Source organism: Salvia miltiorrhiza, chromosome 8, assembly GCF_028751815.1.
Source record: "Salvia miltiorrhiza cultivar Shanhuang (shh) chromosome 8, IMPLAD_Smil_shh, whole genome shotgun sequence".
NCBI classification, from domain to species: domain Eukaryota; kingdom Viridiplantae; phylum Streptophyta; class Magnoliopsida; order Lamiales; family Lamiaceae; genus Salvia; species Salvia miltiorrhiza.
Genome location: NC_080394.1, coordinates 54707421 through 54722186, shown reverse-complemented (window position 1 = coordinate 54722186; position 14766 = coordinate 54707421). Strand labels below are relative to the sequence as shown.

The following is a 14766-nucleotide window of genomic DNA, read 5'->3' as shown; positions in this document are numbered from 1 at the left end:
TAAAGACTTTTGGCCTTAGTCACTAATCATTCCACCGTTAATTTGGTCAACACACGCAGCACACAAGGGTTTTTTTTTTTTTTTTTTTTTTTTCAGTTGAGATTTTAGTTCATGACATGATATTTTTGAAAAATATGCTTGAGCATCACTGATTCCTGAAAATATATCTTTAAAATTATATTTTGTAAATTACATAAAAATATTTTTTTTGACATTAAAACGACATCATTTTGATAAAACAAGACTCTTCTAAGTATAAATTTCTATAATATTTGTAACCCATTGTAAAGCAAATTTGGGCAACCACAAATCACAATGCCAACAGCGACTATATTTCGGAAAAAAATAGTTTTACACGCAATCACAATTCATAAATAAACTCATAATAGGAAAAACCAACACAAACTCAAAAAAAAATCCTGGAATTAAAAATGGAATTGTTTGATGGGAAACAAGGTTGAATGATCTTGATGAGACACCAAAGATCTAACTTGGAATATACTGTTGCTGAACAAGTTTAGATATCACCTAATCCTGCAATATTAGCTTCATGAGACCCATTGTCGAAGTATACCAAAATCAAACACGAATTTGAAGATAATTAATTAATCGCTCTAATTTAAACAGCTCATCCTCAAAAACTCTTAGAGTAAATATATAATTAATTTAATACTCCCTCTATCCCATAAGAGTGCGCATTTATTTTTATTTTGGGACGTCCCACAGGAGTGTGCATTTGCCATTTTTGGACACTAACCCACCACTAACTCATTATTACTTACTCTTATTTTATAGGGTTAACTAGTACCTCCATTCATGCGATGCACGATAAAGATCGAAATTAAATGATATATTAAAATAAATAAATAAAATATAAATATTAAACAGAATCAAAATATAAACAAATACAAAATATGTTATCAGAATAAAATAAAATAATCAACACTAATTACTCAATAAAACCCATAATTTGAAAACGTATATATTGAACTTTGGATAAATGTAATTATAGTTATAGTTATTCAAAAATTTGAATTATTTGATAATAAAAATTACACATACACGTCATAATAAATAAATAAATATTTTCATACACAAATAAATAAAAAATTATAAAATTTTAATGAAAAGAGAGAAAATAAAATATTTTAAATTTAATTTTTTTATGATTTTATTTTAAATTCATTTTTGATGATTTTTATATCATATTAAAGATATTGTCACGAACTTACATTTAAGATGTCTATTGAATAAGTATTTTTTTATGAATCAAATTTGATGATGTTTAAATAATAAAAAATTATAAAAAAAAATTGATAAAAGAAGAGAGAGAAAAATTGGAGGGAAAAAACTCCTCTTTTATATATTATATAGATAGATTGCACATAAAATACTAAACGTTCACCCAATTCTGGTTTTGCACACAAACTTTGAACTGTGGCGCAATAATTATTAAACTTTTGATTTTATCTGATTTTGATACTAATCCAAATTTCAGCCAAAATATTAGGCTAATATGGCGTGCCAATATTTGACGTGGCATATTTATTCTAGTGTTGTAATTAGTTGGCAAAATAATTTATTATTTATTTTCTTATCAATTAAAAAAGAACACAAAGATAATAACCTAAATTGTCAATAACTTAATATATCAAATCAAATAATAGTATTTTTTTAATTGAATTGATTAATTAAATAAATTCAATAATAGTAAGCGGATTATTCGAATTTAGGTGTGTAAGCCAAAGAACATTTTAATTATCAATAACTTAATATATCAAATTAAATAATAATAATAATAATAATAATAATAATAATAATAATAATAATAATAATATACAAAACAGATAACCCAAATTTGCTTTCGTCAAATTTTTTCTTGCAAATAACATGTACAAAATCAAATTAGTCGACTTCTTTGACTTCTTGGGCTAAACATAATTTCATCCAAACTCGTTTAGATTTTAAAAGAGGTTATGGCAAAAAAATATACGAACTTTGAAAAAAGTTGCAATTTTCACATGAATTTTCAATTAAGTTATAAAATACATGAATTTATATTTTTGTTGCAATTTTCACTTGAGTTTGACTTTCGGCGAAATTAGAGCTTAGCTAGCAGTCGAAAATTCACTTGATGTTGGTCTAACTTATGATAATGAGGTATTTAGAAGCTCGAAGGTTTAAGAAGGCAAAAATTAATATATTTGACTTAATTTCGACCATCAATTAAGCTCTAATTTCATTGAAAGTCAAACTTGGGTGAAAATTGCAACAAAAATATAAATTCATGTATTTTTTTTGGCTTAATTGAAAATTCAGGTGAAAATTACAATTTTTTTCAAAGTTCGTGTATTTTTTTTGCCATAATCCCATTTTAAAATAAAAAAGTTAAGTAATTATCACGTCACAGTTCAAAATTTGTGTGCAAAATCATAATAGTTCAGTATTTTATAGGATATTAACCCTATTTTATAAAAAAGTGAATTACTTTTCAACTCTCAATACACTCATCTAACATTTGATTAAAATTTGTGCCACCAAACGTGATGCACGCTCTCATGGACGGAGAGAGTACGTAATTAACGGTAAGCGAGTAATCGAATAAATGTATTGAATTAAATGGCTAACCTTTTACTGACTTCCCAAGACAAAATCCATATGCGGTTTTGAATGTGGATCTTGCAACGCACTCACGAAATCCGAATTCTTCTTTGCTACATCGTCCCAGTATTCTGCGGTGAGGTTTCTCGATAGGAGGTTGGCTACTTTGAGAATGGTGAGAGGAAGACCATCACAGTTCTCAGCAATTTTCATCCCACTTCTCCTCAGATCAAAAGGGCAGTTATCTTCTTCCACAAACACCTTCTCACAAAGAAGCTTCCAGCTTTCTTCTTTACTTAGTAACTGCATTTCACGAACAATGTGGATCTTTCCAGAACGTGCCACTTTCCCCATTCTAGTTGTCAACAAAGCTCTGCCCTTGATGTTCGGAAACGACGTCGCCAAGTGCTCCAATGGAGCTTCGCTCCACACATCGTCCAACACAATCAAGAGCCTCTTGTTCAGTAGCACTTGGATCAAATCACCGACAAGTTCTGCATCTCCTCTGATTACCATTTTATCAATGTCTGGAAATATCTGAGCTACAATATCTGTGAATATATCTTCTGATTTATATGTTGGGCCTAAAGTAAGCCACACACAATGCTGGTAATTAGGCAAAATCTTAACATATTCATAAACCTTCTTAACAAATGCTGTCTTGCCAATGCCCGCCATTCCAACAAATGAGATCACTTCCATTTTTGGGAAGAACTTCCTTTCCGGGAAGAGCTTCTCCTTAATAAATTGAACACCAGTTGGTGCATCAATATCTTCGATAAAATGGGATAAGACAGCCTTGTCACTAGCTGTAAAATTGTTCAAGTCTTCTTTGATTTTACGTACCTGGAATGAGATTCAATAAAATTGATATAAAATTATCATATTAATTTATCCTTTAATCATCGTCACCTAAATACTTGTATACATATAAAAAAAAAATAAGACATTTTATTATACTCCCTCCGTCCACGATAAGTGTGGTGTGGATGTGAGAGCACGAATTTTAAAAAAATAGCGAGTGGTGTATATAAAGTAGATAAAAGGACCCACCAAAGTTGAATTGTTAGTAGGAGTGACCAAAATTCGGTTAAATTCGAAAAGCCGAGGCGAACCTAACTGAAATACGATTTCGATTCGGCTAATTTGATTTTCGGTTCGATTTTGATTTTTCGGTTCGGTTTTGGTTTTTAAGAAAAATATTTGATTAACCGAAAACCGAACCGAAATAATAGTTGATTTAATAATTTTATAATTAATATATAGTATTTAATAATTAAAATGATTATTATTACTATTCAACAAAATAGTAAATAATTATTCTTGATTTATACTTTAAGATGTTTTGGAATTTTGGATTATTACTTTTTGAATACACACACAATTGAATATTGAATGTTAATTAATTATTTAAAATTTAGAAAATATATTGTGTATTTATTTTGGTTATTTGGTTTTAACCGAAACCGAACTGAAATATTTTGATTCAATTTTTTTGGATTTTAGGCATGTTCGGTTCGAATTTGGTTATTAATTATATAATTCGATTTTATTTCGATTTTCGTTATTCGGTTCAGTGACCGGATAACCGAATGTTCACTCCTAGTTGGTTAGTTAATTAATAAATTATACTCCCCCCGTCCACGAAAGAACTTCCTATATTTCCTTTTTGGAACGTCCACAAAAGAATTTCCTACCTATTTTTGGACTATACCCCACCACTTATAATCCTCTTACTTTTCACTTTTCACAACTTCCAATATTAATTATAACACATTTTCACCACTCCCAATACACTTAACTACCTTTTATCCACTCTCAATACACTCAACAATATTTTTTCTTAAAACCCGTGTCACTCCTTCTTAGGAAGTTCTTTCATGGACGGAGGGAGTATGTGAGATGAACTTTTTATAAATATTACATACGAATGGGGTAAAAATAACACACTTATTGTGGACGAAGAGGAAAAAAAAAAAAAAAAAAACAAGACACTTATTATGGGACGAAGGGAGTAGTTGTGCTTACCTCTGATAGTTCATCAACAATTTGGTGGAAGATTGGATGGTGTTGATCATGGGCTACTTGGCTCCACGCCTCCACGCTCCAGTCGGTGTTCCATAAGAAGAAGATAAGCTTCACAAAGCAAAAAAAGAGGCCTCCACAGTTCCGGACAGCCTTCCTTCCCACTTCCTCCAACTCCGGCGAGACGGGCCCCGACAGCTTACACCGGAGAAGACCCCACCACATGTCCTCATATTGTAAGCCCCGATCTTCCAAGTTAGTACTAGTTAGACGCAGCGACGGATGGTTACTGACGTCGACGGCGCCGGTCGTCACCAACACTAGGCTCCCGTTGTTCTGCACCGGAAACGCCGTCAGCAAGTAGTCCAACATTCCGGCGTCATCCACGTCATCCAACACGATCATGTACTTCCGCCTCGCCAGCAGCGACGCCACGCTGCCCCTCACGTAGTCCTCCTCGCTCACCTCGAACAACATGTCGTCTTCTCCGACCTCCGCCGCCGTCCCGTCGCCACCACTGTTGCCGTTGACTATGTTCAGAAGCAGGCAGAGGATGCCCAGGAGGACCGCCTTGCGGTGACGGCTGGGGCCCACGGCCGCCCACACGCAGCACTCGAAGGCTTCTACTTCTCGTACGTACCGGAAAACCTCCCACGCCGCGTACGATCTTCCCGTGCCCGGGCGCCCGAAGATCGACGCGGCTGCCCAGTCGTCTGGCCTCACGGCTTTAGTCATGTGCCATTTCACAACGTTCAGTTCATCGGAGTATCCAACCATTTGTGCATCAGTTCCTGATGATGAAGCGCCACCGCCACAGCCCTCGCCCCAGTCGTCATTGTCTAGCTCCGTAATGCTCATACTCGGCTGCTCCTGAACTGCTAGTCTCTGTTGTTGTTCATTGTACCACTGTTGGATTTGCTGTTTAATTAAAAATTAAAAAAAAAAAAAAAGAATTAGATTGAATAAATATTAAAATAATGTATAATATAATTAATTAGCTTCACCAACTTTAAAAAACAGGTGCATCTGATGGTCTTCCACGTCTCCTGATTGTGGAAACTCGGGCATAGAATGGAGAGACTGCTTTTGAAGGGCTGAAAGTGGGAGCTCAAACTCAGAGGTAGTACTAATCTCGTCCACGTCAGCGTCGCCAGATGAGCGATGCTGACGTGGAGGATCCAGCATCGGAGGATCATGGTGCATCGCACCCGTAGGCGAAGTGGCATGATCGCGATCTCTCCGACTCGGCCCGACTTGCCCCTACCACAAAGATGCGGTTTGCCGCATGTAAGTCCACATCTTAAATTAAAAATGCTTTTTTAAAATACTAGCAGAAAGAGTAGTACGTTATACGCATCTTTAACACTTAACGCAGACGGAGGGAGCATGTGGCAATGGGAACCAAACATCCTCATTTAGCCTCATAGCTTTTACCTGACGTAGTTGTCTAATGATGGTGGCGCGACGGTGGAGGTGGGCAGGGGGTGGTGGCTTGTGGGCGGAGGCTGCTATGCCGGGCAACGAGGGCCGGCGTTTAGCGACTTCCCAAGAGAAGTCCATATGAAGTTTAGAATGTGGATCTGTAGGTACACGAAGTGGGACATTGCTTGGACTCCTCATCCTTATCATCTCTTTCCAATTCGCGGCGGCCAAAGGATTGCAGTCGACTACTTCAATCGTCTCACGCGACATCAAAACTATGCTGGGGACTTCTTCCAACATGTAGCAGTGTTTAATGCTCACATGTTTGAGCTCACGAAAGCTCAAGACTGTAGCCTTCCACCACACCAAATCTGTATCCTCGATCACGAGACGTTCCAGTTTCTCGAAAGCCCGGTAACCCGTCTCCCACTTTTCTCCCTGAAAAGCATACCCTCGTAACTCCAGCACCTGCACAAAATTTGTCCGGACAAAAAAAAGGTTAAAACCTTTTAAAAATCAATTTATTTATAAATTTTGGTTTAAGTTTAAAAAAGATTTAATTAGTTTTATTATTTTCTCCATATTGTAGTTCTTTTGTAATTTTTTTAACAATTTTTTTATTTTCTATTATTTTTTTGTACTTTAAAAATAATAAAAGTTAAAAAAGTTATTAAAAAATTCTAGAAAAATTACAGTACATAGAAAATAATAAAACTAGCTGAATTCTATTTTATTTTGAATCAAAACTTTTAAATAAATTTATTTTATAATGTATTTAATCATATTTTGTCCAGACAAATTTTGTCCAAATAACATTATTGATAGTTAAATGAGTAACCATTATTAATCTTTTTGATCAAGAAAATAATACTCCCTCCGTCCTCCAAACATCTTCGTAAGGGGAGGGTGACACGAGTTTTAATAAAAGTTAGTCGTGTATTAGATGAGTGGAGAATGAGTCCCACAAAAAGTGAAGATTGCAAGAATAATGATGAATGCAATTATTTTGGGGACGATCCAAAATAAAAAGGGAGGGAGATGTTTGAGAGATGGAGGGAGTAATAAATAAAATAATCCAGTACCTTGAGATTCTTCAACTCTTCAATGATACCCATGTACTCCCAGGGATACCCTAGCCCGCTCAAGCTCAGTCGTTCCAGACTCGGCGGGAACATCGAGCGAGGAGCCGGAGGAGCAACCCCGGCCGGCTCAACCTCAGGATTCACCACTACGCAATCGAGTGATTCCAGCTTGCTGAGACTGGAGATACGGTTCAGGTAGTGATGAAACGGATCACGAGCATCACCGGGAGGCAGATCAATCTGAATGCCTAGCTTTTGTAGATTGGGGATTCCTCTCAGGACCTCGTCAGTGAACGTGTGGTAGCCGACATCCAAGAGACTCACCAGGTTTGGTAAGACGGCGCCGCAAGTATTGGGACTCGGCAGGTTGCTCCCCGTAACCTGAACGATGAAAAATGAGAAATCATTATTGATTTTTTATTTTTTTTTAAAGGAAAGAAGAAAAAAGAAAACCTGAAGATGTTTGAGTTCCTTCATATCCCATATCTCCGTAGGCAGGTAGGGAGAATCTCCAGACAGGCGGAGATGGCGACTGACAATCAAGAATTGGAGATTCCACAGTTTGGAGATGGTAGGCGGAAGGTCTCCGTCGCAGGTGATGGCGAGGTGCCTGAGATGAATGAGCTCCACTGCTTCAATGGGGAAATCATAGAAACGGATCGCCGCAGCATCCAACACCCTCAGCAGCCTCAGCTCCCAGCACACCGGCACCGGGTACTGATGATACTCGCCGCTGCAGATAAAGGAATGCGCAGTTGAAGCCGACCCCATCATCGCGCCATAGGCTTCTTTAACGCTCAGCAAAATGCAGTTGCGGATGCAGAATCTGCGCGCCGCCTTGATGGAATCGTGATAAGTAGTCCCTCTCAAGACATAGAAGAAGCTGCTCCTCGCTGCTTCAGTGTTGGTTAGATGCCATAAAACAGAATTAAGGCGAAAAGTAGTCTTGGCGGCGCTCATCACAAGATTTCTATCCACAAGCTCCCGCAAACACTCTGCAGCCAACTCTTCTTCATCTCCTTGTTCGAGAAAACCCTCCGCACTCCAGAGCTTGACGATTCTGGAGGCGGAGACCTCGCACTTCTCCGGAAACACTCCCATGTAGAGAAAGCAGGGTTTCAAATACTGAGGCAGGTTGCTGTAGATTGGAACTAGTGTTTCAGATAACTCTTGTAACACACTCACGAAATCCGAATTCTTCTTCGCTACATCGTCCCAGTATTCCACTGTGAGGTTTCTCGACACGAGGCTGGCTACTTTGACAATGGTGAGAGGAAGACCATCACAGTTCTCAGCAATTTTCTTCCCACTTCTCCTCAGATCAAAAGGGCAGTTATCTTCTTCGACAAACACCTTCTCACAGAGAAGCTTCCAGCTTTCTTCTTTACTCAGCAAGTGCATTTCACGAACCATGTGGATCTTCTCAGAACGTGCCACTTTCCCTATTCTAGTCGTCACAAAAGCTCTGCCCTTGATGTTAGGAAACGACTTCGCCAAGTGCTCCAATGGAGCTTCGCTCCACACGTCGTCCAACACAATGAAGAGCCTCTTGTTCTGTAACACTTGGATCAAATCAGCAGCAAGTTCTGCATCTTCTCTAATTACCATTTTATCAATGGCTGGAAATATCTGAGCTAGAATATCTGTGAATATATCTTCTGATTTATATTTTGGGCCTAAAGTAAGCCACACACAGTGCTCGTAATAACGCAAATCAAGATTCTCATATTCAGACAAAATCTTAACATATCCATAAACCTTCTTAACAAATGCCGTCTTGCCAATGCCTGCCATTCCAACAAATGAGATCACTTCCATCTTTGGGAAGAACTTCCTTTCCGGGAAGAGCTTCTCCTTCATAAATTCAACGCCAGTTGGTTTATCAATATCTTCGATAAAATGGGATAACGCAGCCTTGTCACTAGCTTTAAAATTGTTAAACTCTTCTTTGATTCTACGCACCTGGCGGTTAGTTCATCAATACAAGAGTGATCAGTCTGTGAAACATGTATGCCAAATCAGACACTTATTATAGGACGAAGGGAGTTGAACTTACATCTGATAGTTCATCAATAATTTCGTGGAAGATTGGATGGCGTTCATCATGGGCTATCCGGCTCCACGCCTCCACGCTCCTGTCGGCGTTCCATAACAAGAAGACAAGCTTCACAAAGCAAAAAAACCGGCCTCGACAGTTTCGGACAGCCTTCCTTCCCACTTCCTCCAACTCCGGCGAGACAGGCTGCCACCCCAACAGCCTATACTGGAGAAGACCCCACCAAAAGTCCTCGTATTGTAAGGCCTGATCTTCCGAGTTATCAATTAAAAGCAGCGCCGGATGGTTCATTATGTCTACGGCGCTGCTCGTCACCAACACTACACTCCCGTTGTTCTGCACCGGAAACGCGTGCACCAAGTACTCCCACATTTCAATGTCATCCACGTTATCCAACACGATCATGTACCTATTCGAAATTAATTTTATCATTCGAATTCAAATACAAATGTTTTTTTAATTCAATTAATATGCATGATGCGGCATGTACCCTATTAGCTTAAATCCCGACGAATCAAGTCTAAGAGCCAACCCGGGAAGGCTGTCCTCCCAAATCTTAATATCATTACAAGAAATAGCAAAATGAGCTAAAGAATGAGCTACAAAATCAGCTTCTCTTCGAACGTGACGAATGTCCACCACGCAAGTCTCCCTCGCATGCAACTTGCAAGAACACCTATCTCAGGTCATCGCATAGACCTTGCCTTGACCTCCTTTGGTATCAATAGAGAGTATAGCAATCGCTTCATGAGCCAAGAACGACTTTGGCTCGGTTCCGAAGGAAGCAGGAAATTCGACACGAGGGCTGTAGTATCGATAATGTCTCTATCCGGCGCCTTTCCTGCACCCCTTCTACCATTGTCGATACTCCACTTTAAACCTTGAGCGCTAAGAACTTATAAACTCCTAGAAAAATAAGTTTCTCTATCCCAATTTATTTTCTTATTATCTTATAAGCAACACTCATTTTACAAAAATAACTCAACTATAATTTTTTATTATCTATCATATATCATTCTAATTTCATTTTTCTTCGATTATTTAACAAAAAAATTCTATCTAGAACGAAAGGCAACTTTAATAAAAATAATTGAATGTATTGTTAGTGGAATAAAAGAGCTACATTATCCGGACTAATTTTTGTGGATATTGAATTGATTCAGAGTGTACCTCTGCCCCGCCAGTATTTCGACCACATTTGCTCTGATCGCAAACTCTTCATCGTCCTCGTCGTTCCCCTTGAGCACCGCGCCGTCTTGCGTCACGACCTTCCTGTCGCCACCGTAATTGAGATTGATTAGAGCCTGATTGAAAATGGCGCGGAGGATATTCTTGCGGTGAGTGTTGGGGGTCACGGTCACCCACACGCCGCAGTCGAAAGTTTGTAGTTGTCTTGCGTACTGGAAAACCTCCCACGCCTCGTACGATCTTCCGGTGCCCGGCCGCCCGAAGGTCGCCACAGCCGCCCAGTCGTCTGGCCTCACGGCGTTTCTCATGTGCCATTTCACATCGTTCAGTTCATCAGAGTATCCAACCATATTGTCCGCATCATCAGAGTCATCAGCTTCTGATGATGAAGCGCCACCGCCACCGCCCCCGTCGTCTTTGTCTAGTTCCGCGGCGTAATCCTCCCTCAATTTCTTCGCAGTTTCAGCAAACCACCTCATCATCTCAGAAGAGATTACTGATTCATCTTCGCCGTCATCTGATTGATGGAGTATCAGAAAATCTTCAAGTTTGCTCGCCGCCTCTCTCATCTGGCAATCCAAAGCCTCCAACCTCTCGCCTCCACCTCCGCCTCCGCCATGATCGTCGAGTCTTTTCAGGACTCTCTGTAGAGATGCCGCCTCATCGGAGGCAGATCGCAAGCTTTCTTGAGAGAATCGAGAAGAATTTAGAAGGCGTTGTATTGTTTGCTTAAGGGAAATCACTGCAGCATAAGCCATCTATGCTCACACACTCTGCACAGCTAGGGATGAATTGATGGCAATTATATTGAGTTATAGTAAATTCAAAATATAAAAAAAGGATGTTTGCCTATAAAATAATAAGAAGAAAAACAATGATTTTTTACCTATATGAGACGTTGACGTTGAAATGCTTTTCTTAGTCTTGGTCTTCAATCAACTCCAGCAACAGCCAAAGTGCATCCGCTAAAGGGGGCAAATGTGGGCTCCTAAGTTGCCATGTGTCGACTTTTGAGTGGGGTATTAAATTTTCTTTAAATAAAATATAATAGAGAAAGGAATAAGCAAAAAAAAGGAATAGAGAAAGAAAAGAAATAAAGTTGTCAAATTTCATTGCCTTTAACCTAATAAAAAATTTAGTAAAAGTAATCCAAGTACATTAACACTACCCTTTCAGTCTTTTACACCACCTTTTTCAGCTTTCTTAGTTTCCGTATCGAGCACCAACTGTGAACTTATTTCGTGGACGGAGGGAGTAACATTGTTTTATATACGAAATATATTAAAATTATACCCAGATTTGTAAAATTTTAACTCTGTAAATAAAATTTAATTTTACTATATTCTTACACACAAAATAAATCTCTCTTACTCATAATTTCACATTTTTTCAAGTTTTTTCCTCACATGTGATTTTAATTTTGGTAAATTATAGTGTATTTATTCTATTTTTAATTAATAAAAAATTATATTTCATCGAAAGTTACTACAGGTTAACACGATTATGTAACATATTAAAATTGTATTATTCTAGGGTTAGCGTAACAAACTAAGAATTGTATTAATTTTGGATAGTTATCTTTGACATTTTATCAAATGTGGTCGCCGCAGTTTAAGAGTCCATAATTCCAATTTCCCAATTCTTAAATTTTGATTTTGATTTTTTATTTAATTTTAATATTTTTAATTAAAATTAACATTAAATTTAATAACTTAAATTTCATTAAAATAAATTTAACAACTTAATGTATTTGAAAAATGTACTCTCTCCGTCCCACTTTAAATATATTGTTTATTTTCGACACGATTATTTAGGAAAATGTTAATTAGATTATTAAGTGGTGTGGTTTATAGTTGAAAAAGGTGTGTGGTCTCCAAGAATTCTCACTTTTTGAGATTAATTTTTTTCATAAAGGGAAACAAGGCATTTGAAGTGGAACAACCCAAAAAGAAAAACAAGACACTTGAAGTGAGACAGAGAGAGTAGTATTTATAGAGAGAAAAATTAAAAGAAGAAGAAAAGAAAAAAGTTGGAAATAGTTGTTGCTTAATGTAAGTATTTATTTACTGCTCCCTCCGTCCACCAATTAAAGCCCCAGTTGGCGCTAATTTCCTAATTGAGCCATGTTATACACGCGCCCAATCAAAAATCAATCTGCACCGGGTGCGGGGGTAGGGGTGGGCGCGGCGATGGGCGGGTGTGCAAGCCGAAACAAGCACAGATACACAACATGAAGCTTCCCACGTATTTGATTCTCTATCAGCTTTATTCTCCCATTTAACAGATAAGTAGTACGCTTTCTAGTGCGATGCATAAATTAAGATATATTGATTTATTTTCAAACTTTTAAATTATCTAAAAATATCAAAATATCATTATTTATAAATTAAATTAATTGATAATTAAAAAAAATTGTATTAATTTAAATATTAGAATCATATTTAATCTTACTTTTTCACATTTTCACTTCTCCCAATATAAATTAAAACAACACAGCCATAATTACAATACATTTTTATTATTTTCAATACATTCAATAACCTTCTCTTAAACTCATGTCATCATTTTCTAGAAAATTTTTACTCATAGCCATAGGTAGAGAGAGTATATTGCTGCACTTATTAAATGACGCAACAATAGTATTTCACTTTAGAGAAAAACGCGGCTTTGCCGTGACTCGTGAGTGATGCTACATTTTGCAGCAGTAGCCTGCTTATGGGTACTGCTCATCACATGAGTTTGTTTTTTGTTTTTTGTTTTTTTTTTCTATATAAATTAGTACTCTTTATTTGTAGAATTTGTTTTTTTATTTGTAGTGGTTCCCCAAACATCTTCTTAAGGGAGGATTGACACGAGTTTTAATAAAAAATTAGTTATGTACTCCCTCCGTCCCAAACGAAATGTCCTGTTTTCCTTTTTGGACTGTCCCAAACGAAATGTTATGTTTCCTTTTTTGACAATACACTATCTCTCTATACTTAATATTTAAATAATTTCCACCAACCCACTTTATCTACTTTATACATATTTCTTAATCTCCGTGCCGAAAAAAAAATAAGACATTTCGTTTGGGACGGAGGGAGTATTAGATAAGTGAAAAATGAATCTCACAAAAAATGAAGATTATAAAAATAATAGTGAATATAATTATTTTCAAAAATAAATTAGGGAAATATTTTGGGGACGGACCAAAATAAAAAAAGGAGAAGATGTTTGAAGGATGAAGATAATATTTTTTGTAGCTAAAGTTCGTGGTGGCGGCGGCGGCGGCAAACCACTTTATCAACTTTAGTTATTCCTTTATGCTTTTGTGCTAAGGGTAATAATCAATCAAGTCCAGTTGTGCAACATAACTAACACAAACTGCGGCAAAAGGAACTATTCTCTCCGTCCATAAAAATTGTGTGTTTATTATTATTTTCGTTCGTCTATAAAGATTGTGTATGTTTTTTTTAGAAACCTCCTTTATACTTTAAACCTCATTCACACTCAATATTTACAAAATATCCACCATTTACTTTTACAATTTGGTGGACCCAATACTATCATTTAACATTAAAATCATATTTCAATTTTTTCATTAAAACTCGTGCCCTCCACTCCACCACACACTCTTTGTGGACGGAGAGACTATTAATTAGTTGTGCCAATTACGCGAGATGAGATTCAGTGTCCCACAATTTTATGTGTGTCACCATGTCCCATTCTTATACTCCCTCCGTCTCACTCCAATAGGCCCACTTCTTTTGGATACGGAGATTAAGAAAACTTACTGTACTTTTTAGTAGGAAAGTGGTAGTAAAGTGGTGTGGTCCACACCAATTAAGTACAACTTTTTTATCCAAAAAGGAAAATTAAGTCCACACCAATTCAGTAGTATTTATTATTTTAAAAATATTTTTTATAAAAATAAAATTTATTATAATACTATGAATTATACTTAATTTTTATATCAAAAAATTAATGTTTTTAAAAAGTATATATCATGACTTTGAATTTATCAACTTATTATTAGTTAATAAAAATAAAATTAAATGATAAAAAAAATAATTATATACCCTAAGTTGATGGAATAAACCCTAGTTAATTAAACTAAAACATACAAAGTTGAAATTGAAGAAAAAAAAAATACATAAAAAAAATAAACAAAATTAGAAGTGAAGCACAAAGTGGGACTGAATCTCATTTCCAATTACGCACGCCAAGTTAGATGAGTTGGCTAATTAACTAATCCCGACATTCATCACTGTTACTTAATTAATTGCATGTCTAGACAACTAATTGGATAAATTTTCGTTAGTCCCTTGAAAAATGATTTTGCTTACTCTTGGGAGATGATATTCCTTTACTGTTGTTCGTGCAATGTGAATATACCGGATAATATTTTTGGAA

General features: G+C 36.7%; 1 protein-coding gene across 1 annotated transcript; it reads right to left on the bottom strand.

Moving 5' to 3' along the window:
* Positions 1 to 308: 308 nt before the first annotated feature.
* LOC130999231 (uncharacterized) lies at positions 309 to 11188 on the bottom strand. Its single transcript, XM_057924739.1, has 9 exons — positions 10357 to 11188; positions 9187 to 9595; positions 7584 to 9092; positions 7131 to 7511; positions 6061 to 6516; positions 5635 to 5886; positions 4630 to 5544; positions 2629 to 3447; positions 309 to 534 (listed from the first exon to the last, which is right to left on the bottom strand). Exons 1-8 carry the CDS (start codon positions 11130 to 11132, stop codon positions 2632 to 2634), a joined length of 5514 nt encoding a protein of 1837 aa, XP_057780722.1. The 5' UTR covers positions 11133 to 11188; the 3' UTR covers positions 309 to 534; positions 2629 to 2631.
* Between the last annotated feature and the right edge of the window lie 3578 nt (positions 11189 to 14766).